The sequence below is a fragment of the Mauremys reevesii genome, linkage group 13, assembly GCF_016161935.1.
Source record: "Mauremys reevesii isolate NIE-2019 linkage group 13, ASM1616193v1, whole genome shotgun sequence".
In the NCBI taxonomy this organism is placed as follows: Eukaryota; Metazoa; Chordata; order Testudines; family Geoemydidae; genus Mauremys; species Mauremys reevesii.
In genome coordinates, this window is record NC_052635.1 from 165,618 (window position 1) to 177,443 (window position 11,826).

At 65.2% G+C, this 11,826-nt stretch overlaps 1 protein-coding gene across 3 annotated transcripts in view; it reads right to left on the minus strand.

Annotated features, from left to right (window-relative positions):
• Positions 1–11,041, minus strand: part of CHD8 (chromodomain helicase DNA binding protein 8) — a 34,186-nt gene extending 23,145 nt beyond the window's left edge. For all 3 annotated transcript variants that reach the window (XM_039498225.1, XM_039498224.1, XM_039498226.1), the window contains exons 1-5: positions 10,906–11,041; positions 3,330–4,207; positions 2,798–3,172; positions 618–985; positions 58–172 (exon numbers count right to left, since the gene is read on the minus strand). In XM_039498225.1, coding sequence (XP_039354159.1) covers positions 58–172; positions 618–985; positions 2,798–3,172; positions 3,330–4,061 — 1,590 coding nt within the window. In that variant the 5' untranslated portion in view covers positions 4,062–4,207; positions 10,906–11,041. The remainder of the gene's footprint in view (positions 1–57; positions 173–617; positions 986–2,797; positions 3,173–3,329; positions 4,208–10,905) is intronic.
• Positions 11,042–11,826: the final 785 nt, after the last annotated feature.

An 11,826-nucleotide genomic window follows, 5' to 3' on the forward strand; every position in this document is an offset into this window, starting at 1 on the left:
CAGTGCATGACCCGCACCCGCCCCCAATACACCACACACACACCCCAGTCTCCTCACCTGGACGCTGCTCTCCTCCTCCTCGCGGGGGGATGGAGCTGGCATGGCCTCAGTGTCAGAGTTATCAGAGGAGGCATTCCGCTTCCGTTTCTTCCCCACCACGGGGGTGATGGTGCTGGGGGGATGACAGGGGACAGGCAGAGTGAGGGGGGGCTGGGCTCACACCCCATCGCGGGGGAGTGCAGGGGAAGGGACGCCAGGGTGCCACTCTGCTGGGCAGACAGAGCTGCTGCCCACCTCTCACCAGTGCATCCAGCACAGCTCCCACCCCAGCCCAGATCTAGCCCCAACCCCTTTGGCACTGGCTGTAGCTCCCAATACAACCGCCACCAGGGACCAGCCACCTGCCTGCACCCCCCAAGGGCAAGATGGGGCAGACGGGACCAGAGGGGCTGGGGAAAGGTGGGGCAGGGCTGGAACAAGGGAAGATGAGGAAACTCTTCAGCCTTCAGCCCTGAGTTTCCTGCGTCTCTGGGCTGGGGGGGGTCAAGCCTCCCCTAGGAGGGGACTACATGATGAGATGGGAGCTCCGGACTGCAGGGCTGTATGAGGGGTCTCACCTGGGCTTGCTGCGCCCCTTGCTTTTGCCAGAACCCCCCTGGCCCCGGCCCTTGCGAGGCCTCTCCTCCTTGGGCCCCCCACGCTCGCCCTTGCGGCGCCGCTTGCGTTCACCCTCCTCCTCGGGCCGCACACTGGGCAGCTCGTCCTCGTTCAGCACCCGGGGGATGTTCTGCTCGCCCCGGGCCCGTGCCCGGGCGATGGCTTCGGCCACGATGCGGTTCGCCTTCTCCTGCTTCTTCTGGTGCTCCAGTTTGCGGGTCTCCTCCGAGCCACCGCGTGTGCCATGGCTGGACAGTGCCACCACCTCGCTGCTGCTCAGTACCTTCACCACGGAGAGCCCAGGCGAGCCACCCTGGGATGAGCCAGCCTGTGGGAGGAGGGACCATCACCCCCTGACCCAAACTCCCCTCAGATCCTGCCTTCCCCACAGGGTGGGGGGAGGGACCATCACCCCCTGACCCAAACTCCCCTCAGATCCTGCCTTCCGCAAAGAGAGCTGCCAGCCAGCCTGTGGGAGGGAAGGACCATCACCCCCTGACCCAAACTCCCCTCAGACCCTGCCTTCCCCACAGGGAGCTGCCAGCCAGCCTGTCGGGGGAGGGACCATCACCCCCTGACCCAAACTCCCCTCAGACGCCGCCTTCCCCACAGGGTGGGGGGGCAGATCCTGCCTTCCCCACAGGAGCTGCCAGCCAGCCTGTGGGAGGAGGGACCATCACCCCCTGACCCAAACTCCCCTCAGACCCTGCCTTCCCCACAGGGTGGGGGGAGGGACCATCACCCCCGACCCAAACTCCCCTCAGACCCTGCCTTCCCCACAGGGAGCTGCCAGCCAGCCTGTCGGGGGAGGGACCATCACCCCCTGACCCAAACTCCCCTCAGACGCCGCCTTCCCCACAGGGTGGGGGGAGGGACCATCACCCCCGACCCAAACTCCCCTCAGACCCTGCCTTCCCCACAGGGAGCTGCCAGCCAGCCTGTCGGGGGAGGGACCATCACCCCCGACCCAAACTCCCCTCAGACCCCGCCTTCCCCACAGGGTGGGGGGAGGGACCATCACCCCCGACCCACACTCCCCGCAGACCCGCTTTCCCCACAGGGTGGGGACCATCACCCCGACCCAAACTCCTCAGACCCTGCCTTCCCCACTGGGAGCTGCCAGCCAGCCTGTCGGGGGAGGGACCATCACCCCCGACCCAAACTCCCCTCAGACCCCGCCTTCCCCACAGGGTGGGGGGAGGGACCATCACCCCCGACCCAAACTCCCCTCAGATCCTGCCTTCCGCAAAGGGAGCTGCCAGCCAGCCTGTCGGGGGAGGGACCATCACCCCCTGACCCAAACTACCCCGACCCAAACTCCCCTCAGACCCTGCCTTCCCACAGGGGAGGGGAGGACCATCACTCCCCTCAGATCCTGCCTTCCCCACAGGGAGCTGCCAGCCAGCCTGTGGGAGGGAAGGACCATCACCCCCTGACCCAAACTCCCCTCAGACCCTGCCTTCCCCACAGGGTGGGGGGAGGGACCATCACCCCCTGACCCAAACTCCCCTCAGATCCTGCCTTCCCCACAGGGGAGCCTTCCCCACAGGGGAGGACCATCACTCAGATCCTGCCTTCCCCACAGGGAGCTGCCAGCCAGCCTGTCGGGGGAGGGACCATCACCCCCTGACCCAAACTCCCCTCAGACCCTGCCTTCCCCACAGGGTGGGGGGAGGGACCATCACCCCCGACCCCAACTCCCCTCAGACCCCGCCTTCCCCACAGGGAGCAGCCATCCCGCCAGTGGCCGGGGAGCACCACCACCCCCTGACCCAAACTCCCCTCAGACCCTGCCTTCCCCACAGGGTGGGGGGAGGGACCATCACCCCCTGACCCAAACTCCCCTCAGACCCTGCCTTCCCCACAGGGTGGGGGGAGGGACCATCACCCCCGACCCAAACTCCCCTCAGATCCTGCCTTCCCCACAGGGAGCTGCCAGCCAGCCTGTGGGAGGGAAGGACCATCACCCCCGACCCAAACTCCCCTCAGACCCTGCCTTCCCCCCAGGGAGCCACCTTGGGACGAGTGGCCTCGGGTAAAGTCACTCCCCACCCCGATTTCCCCATGGAGCCTCCACAGACACCTTCATGGCCCCCCCTTTGGGCAGCTCCCCCTAAGCAGGCCCCATTCCCCAGCTCACCTGCGGCTGCAGCACAACCTTGAGTGGCACCGTCAGCCTCTGTCCCGGGCCACCCACCACCTGGGCCTGCTGAACGGATGAGACCGCCAGGGGAGGCTGCTGCCCTGAGGCACCCACTGCTGGGGGCTGCTGCAGCAGCTGGATCTTCTGAGGCCCCCCAGGATGACCCCCGGTAGGCTGCTGCACTTGCAGCTGGATGGTCACCACCTTGGCGGGCTGGCCTGGCGCCCCTTTGGCCTGGCTCAGGGCCGCCAGCTGGTTGCCCTGCAGCACAATCTTCCCTGGCAGGTTGCCCAGCACCACATGGCGCTGCCCGGGGGGGCCGCCCCCACCCTGTGGCTGCTGGAGCACCAGGGTGATGCGCTTCGACTCGCCCTGTGGGGGAAAAAGCAATGGGGGTTAGACACCAGCCCCACCCCCAGTGCCCCTACCCCACACCCTGCTCAACAGCGCCCCACCCCAGAGCGCCAGCGGGATGCGTGTTGACTCTTTCACACTGGGGTCAGACATGCCCGCCCCCCAGCCCCCTTACCTGAGCAGGGGCGGATGTCAGGGTCACAGCAGGTTTCAGGGGTGTTCCGCCTGCAGCCCCCGTGCCCCCCGCCGGGCTTTTCACGGGCTGCAACACCAGCTGCTTGACCGGCCGACCGGGCTGGACCAGCCGGTGCACAGTGGTGGGGCCACCCGAGGGGGACACCTTGGTGGCCAGCACGGCATTGCTGGAGACAATGGAGACACCAGGGCGTAGCGGGGTGCCTGTCAGAACTTTGGCAAAGGTCACCTTGCCCCCATTGGCCGCCCCCAGCGGCTGGGGCTGGGCCTGGATCTGAGCCACATGGGCCCCCGTCACCGAGCTGCCCGCCGGGGCCTTCAGGATGACAATCTTGGGGGCTGACAGGGGGGCCGCAGCCTGCGGCAGCTGCTGCCCCCCAACGGAGGACGACGACACCACGGCAGTGCTGGCACTGGACACACCCATAAAGGGGTTCCCCTGGCTCAGCACCTCCTGCCCCTGGGGGAGCTCTGGCTGCGGAGGGTCTGGCTGGGGGGGGTCGGGCGTGGGATTCAGCTGCCCTGGTAGCGGCTCTTGCTGGACAGGCTCTGCGGCAGGGGGCGGTGTTGGCTGGGAGGGGTCCAGTGCCCCCGGCAGTCCCAGCGCCTCTTCGATGGGGTCGGGCGGTGCCTGGGCAAAGCCTTCCTCCGTCAGGGAGTCCAAGCCGAAAAGGTTGGGGTCATCGAACAGGTCCATGATGGGGTCAGCCATGGCGGGGGGTGGGCGAAGAGGGGGCTGTCACAGTGGGGAGGGGTTTGGGGCTCCCCTCCCCAACGAGCGTCACGATCGGGGCCTCCGCGGTCACGTCAGTCAGCACCAGGCCTCATGGAGAAGGGAGAGCAGGAGTCCAGGTCCGGCTGCATGGGAGACACAGGACGGGGGGTTACTGGATGCACCTCCAGTATCTCAATCCCTGGCTCCCAGCTACAGGCCAGACGCTCCCACGCACATGCCCGTCCTCACTCCTGACCCACAGCCCCCTCCCGTCCCAGCTCTGCCCCTTAATCCCAACCCACAGACCCCTGCTGTCCCAGCTCTGCCCCTTAATCCCGTCCCACAGCCCGCTGCCATCCCAGCTCTGCCCCTTAATCCTGCCCCACAGCCCACTCCCGTCCCAGCTCTGCCCCTTAATCCTGCCCCACAGCCCCCCTCCCGTCCCAGCTCTGCCCCTTAATCCTGCCCCACAGCCCCCTGCCGTCCCAGCTCTGCCCCTTAATCCCAACCCACAGCCCCCTGCCGTCCCAGCTCTGCCCCTTAATCCCGTCCCACAGCCCGCTGCCATCCCAGCTCTGCCCCTTAATCCCGTCCCACAGCCCCCTGCCGTCCCAGCTCTGCCCCTTAATCCCTCCCACATCCCCTGCCGTCCCAGCTCTGCCCCTTACTCCCGACCCACAGCCCGCTCCCGTCCCAGCTCTGCCCCTTAATCCCGCCCCACAGCCCCCTCCCGTCCCAGCTCTGCCCCTTAATCCCCACCCACAGCCCCCTGCCGTCCCAGCTCTGCCCCTTAATCCCAACCCACAGCCCCCTGCCGTCCCAGCTCTGCCCCTTAATCCCGTCCCACAGCCCCCTGCCGTCCCAGCTCTGCCCCTTAATCCCGGCCCACAGCCCCCTCCCGTCCCAGCTCTGCCCCTTACTCCCGTCCCACAGCCCCCTGCCGTCCCAGCTCTGCCCCTTAATCCCGTCCCACAGCCCCCTGCCGTCCCAGCTCTGCCCCTTAATCCCAACCCACAGCCCCCTGCCGTCCCAGCTCTGCCACTGCCCCAGTCTCCTGCTGCATCAATTCTGCTGCTGCCCCTTAATCCCGTCCCACAGCCCCCTGCCATCCCAGCTCTGCCCCTTAATCCCATCCCACAGCCCCCTGCCGTCCCAGCTCTGCCCCTTAATACTGACTCACCGCTCCCTGCTTTCCCAGCCCTGGCTTCTCCCATGTCCCATACACACACCCCAACTGAGACAGAAAAGGGCACATCTATCCAAAAGTCCCGTCCGCAGCTATGGGGCCAGACATCCCCTCTTCATGCCTGAACAGTGGCCAGTCCCACAGAGCAGGAGCAGGGACCCCAAAGTCCTGTCCCAAACCACCGCTCAGCCCCACACCCTGCTTGGCTTTCACAGTGCACAACAGCAGCAGGGATCCCAACCTGCCCTGTTGTCACCCCACAGAAACAAGAGACACCCCCCACCATGCCAAAGTCAGGGCAACCCCAGAGAAACAGAAAGGTTCGAATGCAGGCTCCCCTCACCCCAATGCACCTCGCGGGGTGCTGCACAGAGAGTGGGGCCAGAAAAGGGCTCCCTGACAGCATCCGAGGGACAAGAGGGCATTGAGCAGAGAGAACTGGGGAAACCACCACATTGCTCCCTCCATCCCCACACGCTGCAGCCCCCACCTGCGTTACAGATCCTGCCCCGCACTCCACAAAGTGTTTGACCCTGCCCCCCACAGCGCTCCAGATCCTGCCCCCCCCACAGCGTTTCAGACCCTGCCCCCCACACTGCAGCTCCCCCCCAGTGTTACAGACCTTACCCCCCACTCCACTAGACCCTGCCCTGCACCCCACACAGCGTTACAGGCCTTGCACCCCACACTATTACAGGCCTTGCACCCCACACTATTACACCAACCCTGCCCCCTCACCCCCCCAGCATTACAGACTCTGCCCCCCACACCGTACCAGAACCCCCACTTCACTGCTCCCAGTTCCCCAGGCTGTCCCATCTCCATCCCTCTCCTGCCCCACCAATCCTCTCCCCACAGTGCCCTCATACTACTCCATCCACCCTCTTATCCTCCCCTCCTGCAGCCTGTGTCTTTTTCCCTTCATCCCTCCCAACTCTCCTGCTCCACAACCCCTGCCCCATGCACCCTCACCCCCATCTCCTCCCAGCCCCAGCTCCTGCCCCAACCCTCTCCCACAGCACCCCACAGCCCCTCAGTGCTCCTTCTCCCCATCTCACTGCTCACCCCCAGTGCTCCCCCACCCCACCCACATGGCTCATGCCACCTGTGCACCCCTGCCCCAGTACCCCAATGCCTCTCTCGCAGCTCCCCACATGCCCCCTCATGGCTCAGAGCTCCCCCACCCCATCTCCCCACCTCCCCCAGGGCACACCCCCACATGCTCCCCACCCCACCTCCCCAGGGCACACACCCCCCATGCTCCCCACCCCACCTCCCCCAGGGCACACACCCCACATGCTCCCCACCCCACCTCCCCACATGGCACACACACCCACATGCTCCCCACCCCACCTCCCCACATGTCCCCAGGGCACACACCCCACATGCTCCCTCACCCCACCTCCCCAGGGCACACACCCCCATGCTCCCCACCCCACCTCCCCACATGTCCCCAGGGCTCTCCCCACCCGCAACGGGGCCGGGCTCTCCCAGACGCGGCTCCAGCCCCGGCGTCTCGGCGGTGGATCCCTCCCCGAGCCGGGCGGGAGGCGGGGCCGGGCCCGGCCGCTTCTAGCAGCGCAGCAGACACAGGGCCCGGCCCGGCCTACAGAGACCCCCGCCCCAGCGAGACAGGCCGCCCCCAGCCTGCCTCCAGCCTGGCCCCACAGAGACCCCCGCCCCCAGCTCCCGCCCCCAGCCTGGCCCCACAGAGACCCCAGCCTGGCTCCACGGAGCCCCTGCCCCACCGCAGCTCCTGGGACCCCCAGCCTGGCCCCAGCGAGACTCCCCCTCCCGCCCGCAGCCTGGCCCCACAGAGACACCCTGCCCCAGCTGCCGCCCCCAGCCTGGCCCCACAGAGCCACCCCTACCCCTGCACACAGCTCCCCCAGCCTGGCCCTACAGAGACCCCCGCCTCCCCACACACAGCTCCTGCTCCCACCCCAGTCTGGCCCCACAGACACCAACCCTGCCCCCAGCGACGGCCCGCCCCAGCCTGGCCCCACAGAGCCACCCCCGCCCCAGCTCCCGCCCCCAGCCTGGCCCTACAGAGACCCCGCCTCCCCACACACAGCTCCTGCTCCCACCCCAGTCTGGCCCCACAGACACCAACCCCGCCCCAGCGAGACGGCCCGCCCCCAGCCTGGCCCCACAGAGACCCCCGCCCCAGCTCCCACCCCAGCCTGGCCCCACAGAGACCCCCAGCCTGGCTCCACAGAGCCATCCCTGCCCCACCGCAGTTCCTGGGACCCCCAGCCTGCCCCAGCTCCCGCCCCAGCCCGGCCCCACAGAGACCCCAGCCTGGCAGCCTGGCCTGGCCCCCAGCTCCTGCCCTCCCCAGCCCGGCCCCACAGAGACCCCCACCCACAGCTCCCCCAGCCTGGCCCCACAGAGCCACCCCTACCCCCTGCACACAGCTCCCCAGCCTGGCCCTACAGACACCCACAGCCCCACACAAGAGACCCCTCCTGGCCCCCACCCAACACCCCGAAGACCCGACCACCCGCCCCACAGCTAGCCCCCAGGAGTGCCGGAGAACCCCAGTATCCCACCCCACCCAGCAGAACCCACCCAAAAACCCACCTCAGCCCCCCCATCCTGCCCCCAGCTTCCTCCCTTGAGCTGCTGCACCCCCGAGTCACCCCCAGAGCCAGCCCAGGGATGCAGGTGCTAAGTGCTAATCCTGCCATGACTCCCCACAGACATGCTGGGGCCAACCTCCTCTGCACCCCACTCCATGGCAGGGCCTGGGGCCATGGGCTCCAGCCACCCACCCCAGCACATACCTACTGGCCTCCTCGCAGGGCTGTGCAAGATACAGCCACTTCCAGGGCTCCCCCACAACTGCTCCAGCTGCCCCCTCCCCCCTGTGCCCCAGAGCTGAAAACACCCAACAAGCTGATAGGTGGGGGTGCAACCCTTAGTCCTGTACATTTCCCAACAGCCCCTCTCATTGCCATCTGCAGGCACCCGTCCCCCATGCTCACTCTGGGCCAGCTGAACCTCCAGGGCACCTCAGCCTTTACACTCCCCAAACCACAACTCCTCACTGGGCTGCACTGTGACCCCCACTGCCCAGCGCCCACCCACTACCAACCAAGCTCTGCTGAAGGCTCACGCCCACACCACATACTCCCTCCCTGCATGCCCCCCCCCCGAGCCCAGCACAAAACTGACATTGGGAGCCCATGCCACGCTCCCTGGGAGTGTCAGCATAAAACAGGGATCCCCATACCGGGGCCCTGCGGAGCTCAGCTGGGCCTGGGCCATGTGACAGAGACCAGGACCCCACTCCCACAGGAGGGGAGAAAACTACGGTTCCATTCCCACCCCCATAGCATCCCTGCCTTGGGGGACAGGCTGGGGTTGTTGCCGGGCAACGACCTTGCATCCAGGTTGCACATTACTGATGGGAAAACAGCCCGGAGCAGGGAGCCAGCAATGTGATTGGGCAACAAGGGGGAGTTGAGGAGCACCCCCTACTCCAGGGCTCAGGGATTCAAATGCATGCAGCCAAAGGCCTCAGTGGGCAAACCGCAGAGTTAGGAGGGTGCCAGTGATCTGGCTTGGCCAGGCAGTGACTAAGGGGGAAGGCAGCAGGAGCTGCAGAATCTCGGGTTCACATCAAAGAGGTCCTTCCTCATTCTAGGGAGCCGTGGGTTCACACACACACAGAGGAGTACGCACTTCTATCCTCTCACAGCCATGCAATGTGCTGCAGCTACCAGGGCCCCCAGGTGTCAGCCCCCACTTGGCCCAGAGATCATCCCCCCTCCTTCCCCGGTGCCATCGCTTGGTCTGAGCTGTGCACACACCCTGCTGCTGTACAGAGCCTGCCATCCCCTGCCACGCTGCACAGCACGGCCTGCTGCACCCCGCTACTCCCCATCACCCATGCCAACAGCCCTGCAATGCTGTACAGGGCTCTGTCCTGGCCCACATGGGACCCTCCACATTTGGGACAGAGGCCGAGCAGGCGGGTGATGTATGCCAGGCAGCTCTGACCACCTGCTGCTGCGGCCCAGCAGTGACCCAGCAAGGGCCTGCCAGTGCCCCTCAGTCCCAACCCAAAAACACCTGCTCTCCCTGAGCTGGGGCTTCCCACACACAGCACTACCAGTGCTCCTCACTCCCAACCCACAGACCCCTGCAATCCCTGGCTGGGATCCCCACACAAATGTCTCTGTGCCCCTCACTCTGGACCCGCAGCCCACTGTTAGCCCAGCCCTGGGCTCCCACCCGCAGATCTGCCAGTGCCCCTCAATACTTTTCCCCTCTAGGGGAAAGGGGCCTTTCCCCTCACCGGAGCTGCCCCTGCAACACACAGGCATCAAACTGGTCCCTCTCTCCAGCCCCAAAACTCCCACTGAAAATATTTGTGATAGGATCTTGGGCTGACACCTCCCAAATGGTACATGTAATGGGGCTCCCCGCCTTCCAGCTCTTCCCCTCTATACTGCAGACACCCCCTGGGTGCACAGGGGGCCTACCTACCCCTATTCACCATGGGGAGGGGAGGACTGAGCTATTACCAGCACAAGGGGAGAAGAAAACCAGAGACAAGCCATAGTGAGACAGGGGTTCTGAACCCAGCGGAGAGGGGCTAAGGTGATGTTGCAGGCATCCCCCATCATCTGTGCTATCTCCTCACCCAATACAATAACATGGGGACCAACCTGAGTGGCTGCCCCTCTACTTCTAACCAACCCCAATTCCATCCCCACAGGCAGGGAGCTCCCAGGCCCTAGAGGGGGTATTTCACTCCAGTGGAAAAGCTGGGCAGCACCCTCCCAACAGAAACCTCCCACAAGGGGCAGCACACTGTATCCACTGTATCCTCTCCTTGTGCCCCCCCAGATCAGCACAGCACAGATGTGTTCCCTGCCCCCCCCCTCCCAGGAAAGGGCTACCTGGATGCTTCCTGCCCCCACCAATCTCCTTACCCCTCCCCCGCCCAAGGACAAGGTGACATGGACCCTCCAGTACAATGTGGATTCAGGCCCCCATCCTAATGTGAACCCAGCCCCCTGCCTCCTCTCCCCCGTGCAGTGTGGGCCCAGCTCCCACCCCTCCTTCAGTGCAATGTTGACCCAGCTTCCCCCCCCTCCAAAGCAGTGTGGACCCAGCTCCCCTCCCTCTCCAGTGCAGTGTGGATCCAGCCCACCTCCTCCAGTTCAGTGTGGGCCCAGCCCACCTCCTCCAGTTCAGTGTGGACCCAGCTCTCCCCGCTCCTCCAGTGCAATGTGGACCCAGCTCTCCCCGCCCCGCCCGTGCAGTATGGACCCAGCTCTCCCCGCCCCGTGCAGTATGGACCCAGCTCTCCCCGCCATCCTCCAGTGAAGTGTGGACCCAGCTCTCCCCTCCCACCCCGTGCAATGTGGACCCAGCTCCCTCCCGCTCCTCCAAAGCGGCATGGACCTAGCTCCCCCCCCGTCCAGTGCAGTGTAGAACCAGCTCTCCCCCCCCACCCCGTGCAATGTGGACCCAGCCCCCCCTCCTCCAGTGCAGTGTGGACGCCCCCCCCATTATCCCCTATGGGGGGCGGGCTGGACCATCCCTCCGGGGGGGGAATCTCCCTGCCTGGCCTGCATCCCGCAGACGGGCACGTCGCCATCCCATAATACCCCTGCCGGGCGGGGGGGGCGGGGACCTTACCTGGGGTCTCCCCTGCGACTGCCTCAGCCTCACCCTTCGCGGCGCTGACCCCCCTCCCCGGGAGCGAGAACAAGGCAGCTGAGCATGGGCGGCGCAACCTAACCCGCAGCCCCTCCAAGCCCCGCCCAGCTCGCCCGGCCTCGGCGACGGGCCCGGCGACCTAGGAGGCGGGGCCAGCCAGCAGGTTAGGCTGAGAGCCTACCAGGAAGTCTCCGCAGAGAGGGGGGAGGGAGCGGGGGCCCTCACCGGGGCGGGGCTGCCCTGAGTGGTGCCTGAATTAAAATAATAATAATAATAATTTAATAAACCCCGTTGTTTGTGGAGTTGTTCGCCCCCCACTCGTTTGGAAACCTGTCGTGGGTAATTTTTTCCCATCCCTTTCACAGTCAGGCAGTGGATAGGACAGCTATGAGGTATAGCCATCTTGGTTTGGGATGGATGCTGAGTGTGTTTTGTGTGTGGGGGGTGGTGGTAACTCCCTATTTAAGCCAGTGGTGACCCCCCCCCCCACTCACAGTGCTCCTGCACCCTCCAATGCCCGGCTGGGGAACAGGCTGCCTGCGCCAGGTGTCCAAAAATCATGAGTTAGCTCCCCCCCAAATCATGAGGCCTAAAATCATGGGATCAGGGTTAGAAATCCTGGGATTGGATTTAAAAATCATGGGATTAGGTATAGAAATGATGGGATGAGGCGTAGAAATCCTGGGATTGGGTTCAATAGTAATGAGACTGTCTTTTAAATTAATGGTATTGTGTTTAAAAATCAGGGTTTTTTTTGTAAACAAGGATAGGGTGATCAGACAGCAAGTGTGAAAAATCAGGATGGGGGGGGGTAATAGGAGCCTATATAAGAAAAAGCCCCAAATATTGGGACTATCCCTATAAAATCAGGACATCTGGTCACCCCAAAGAAAGATAAAA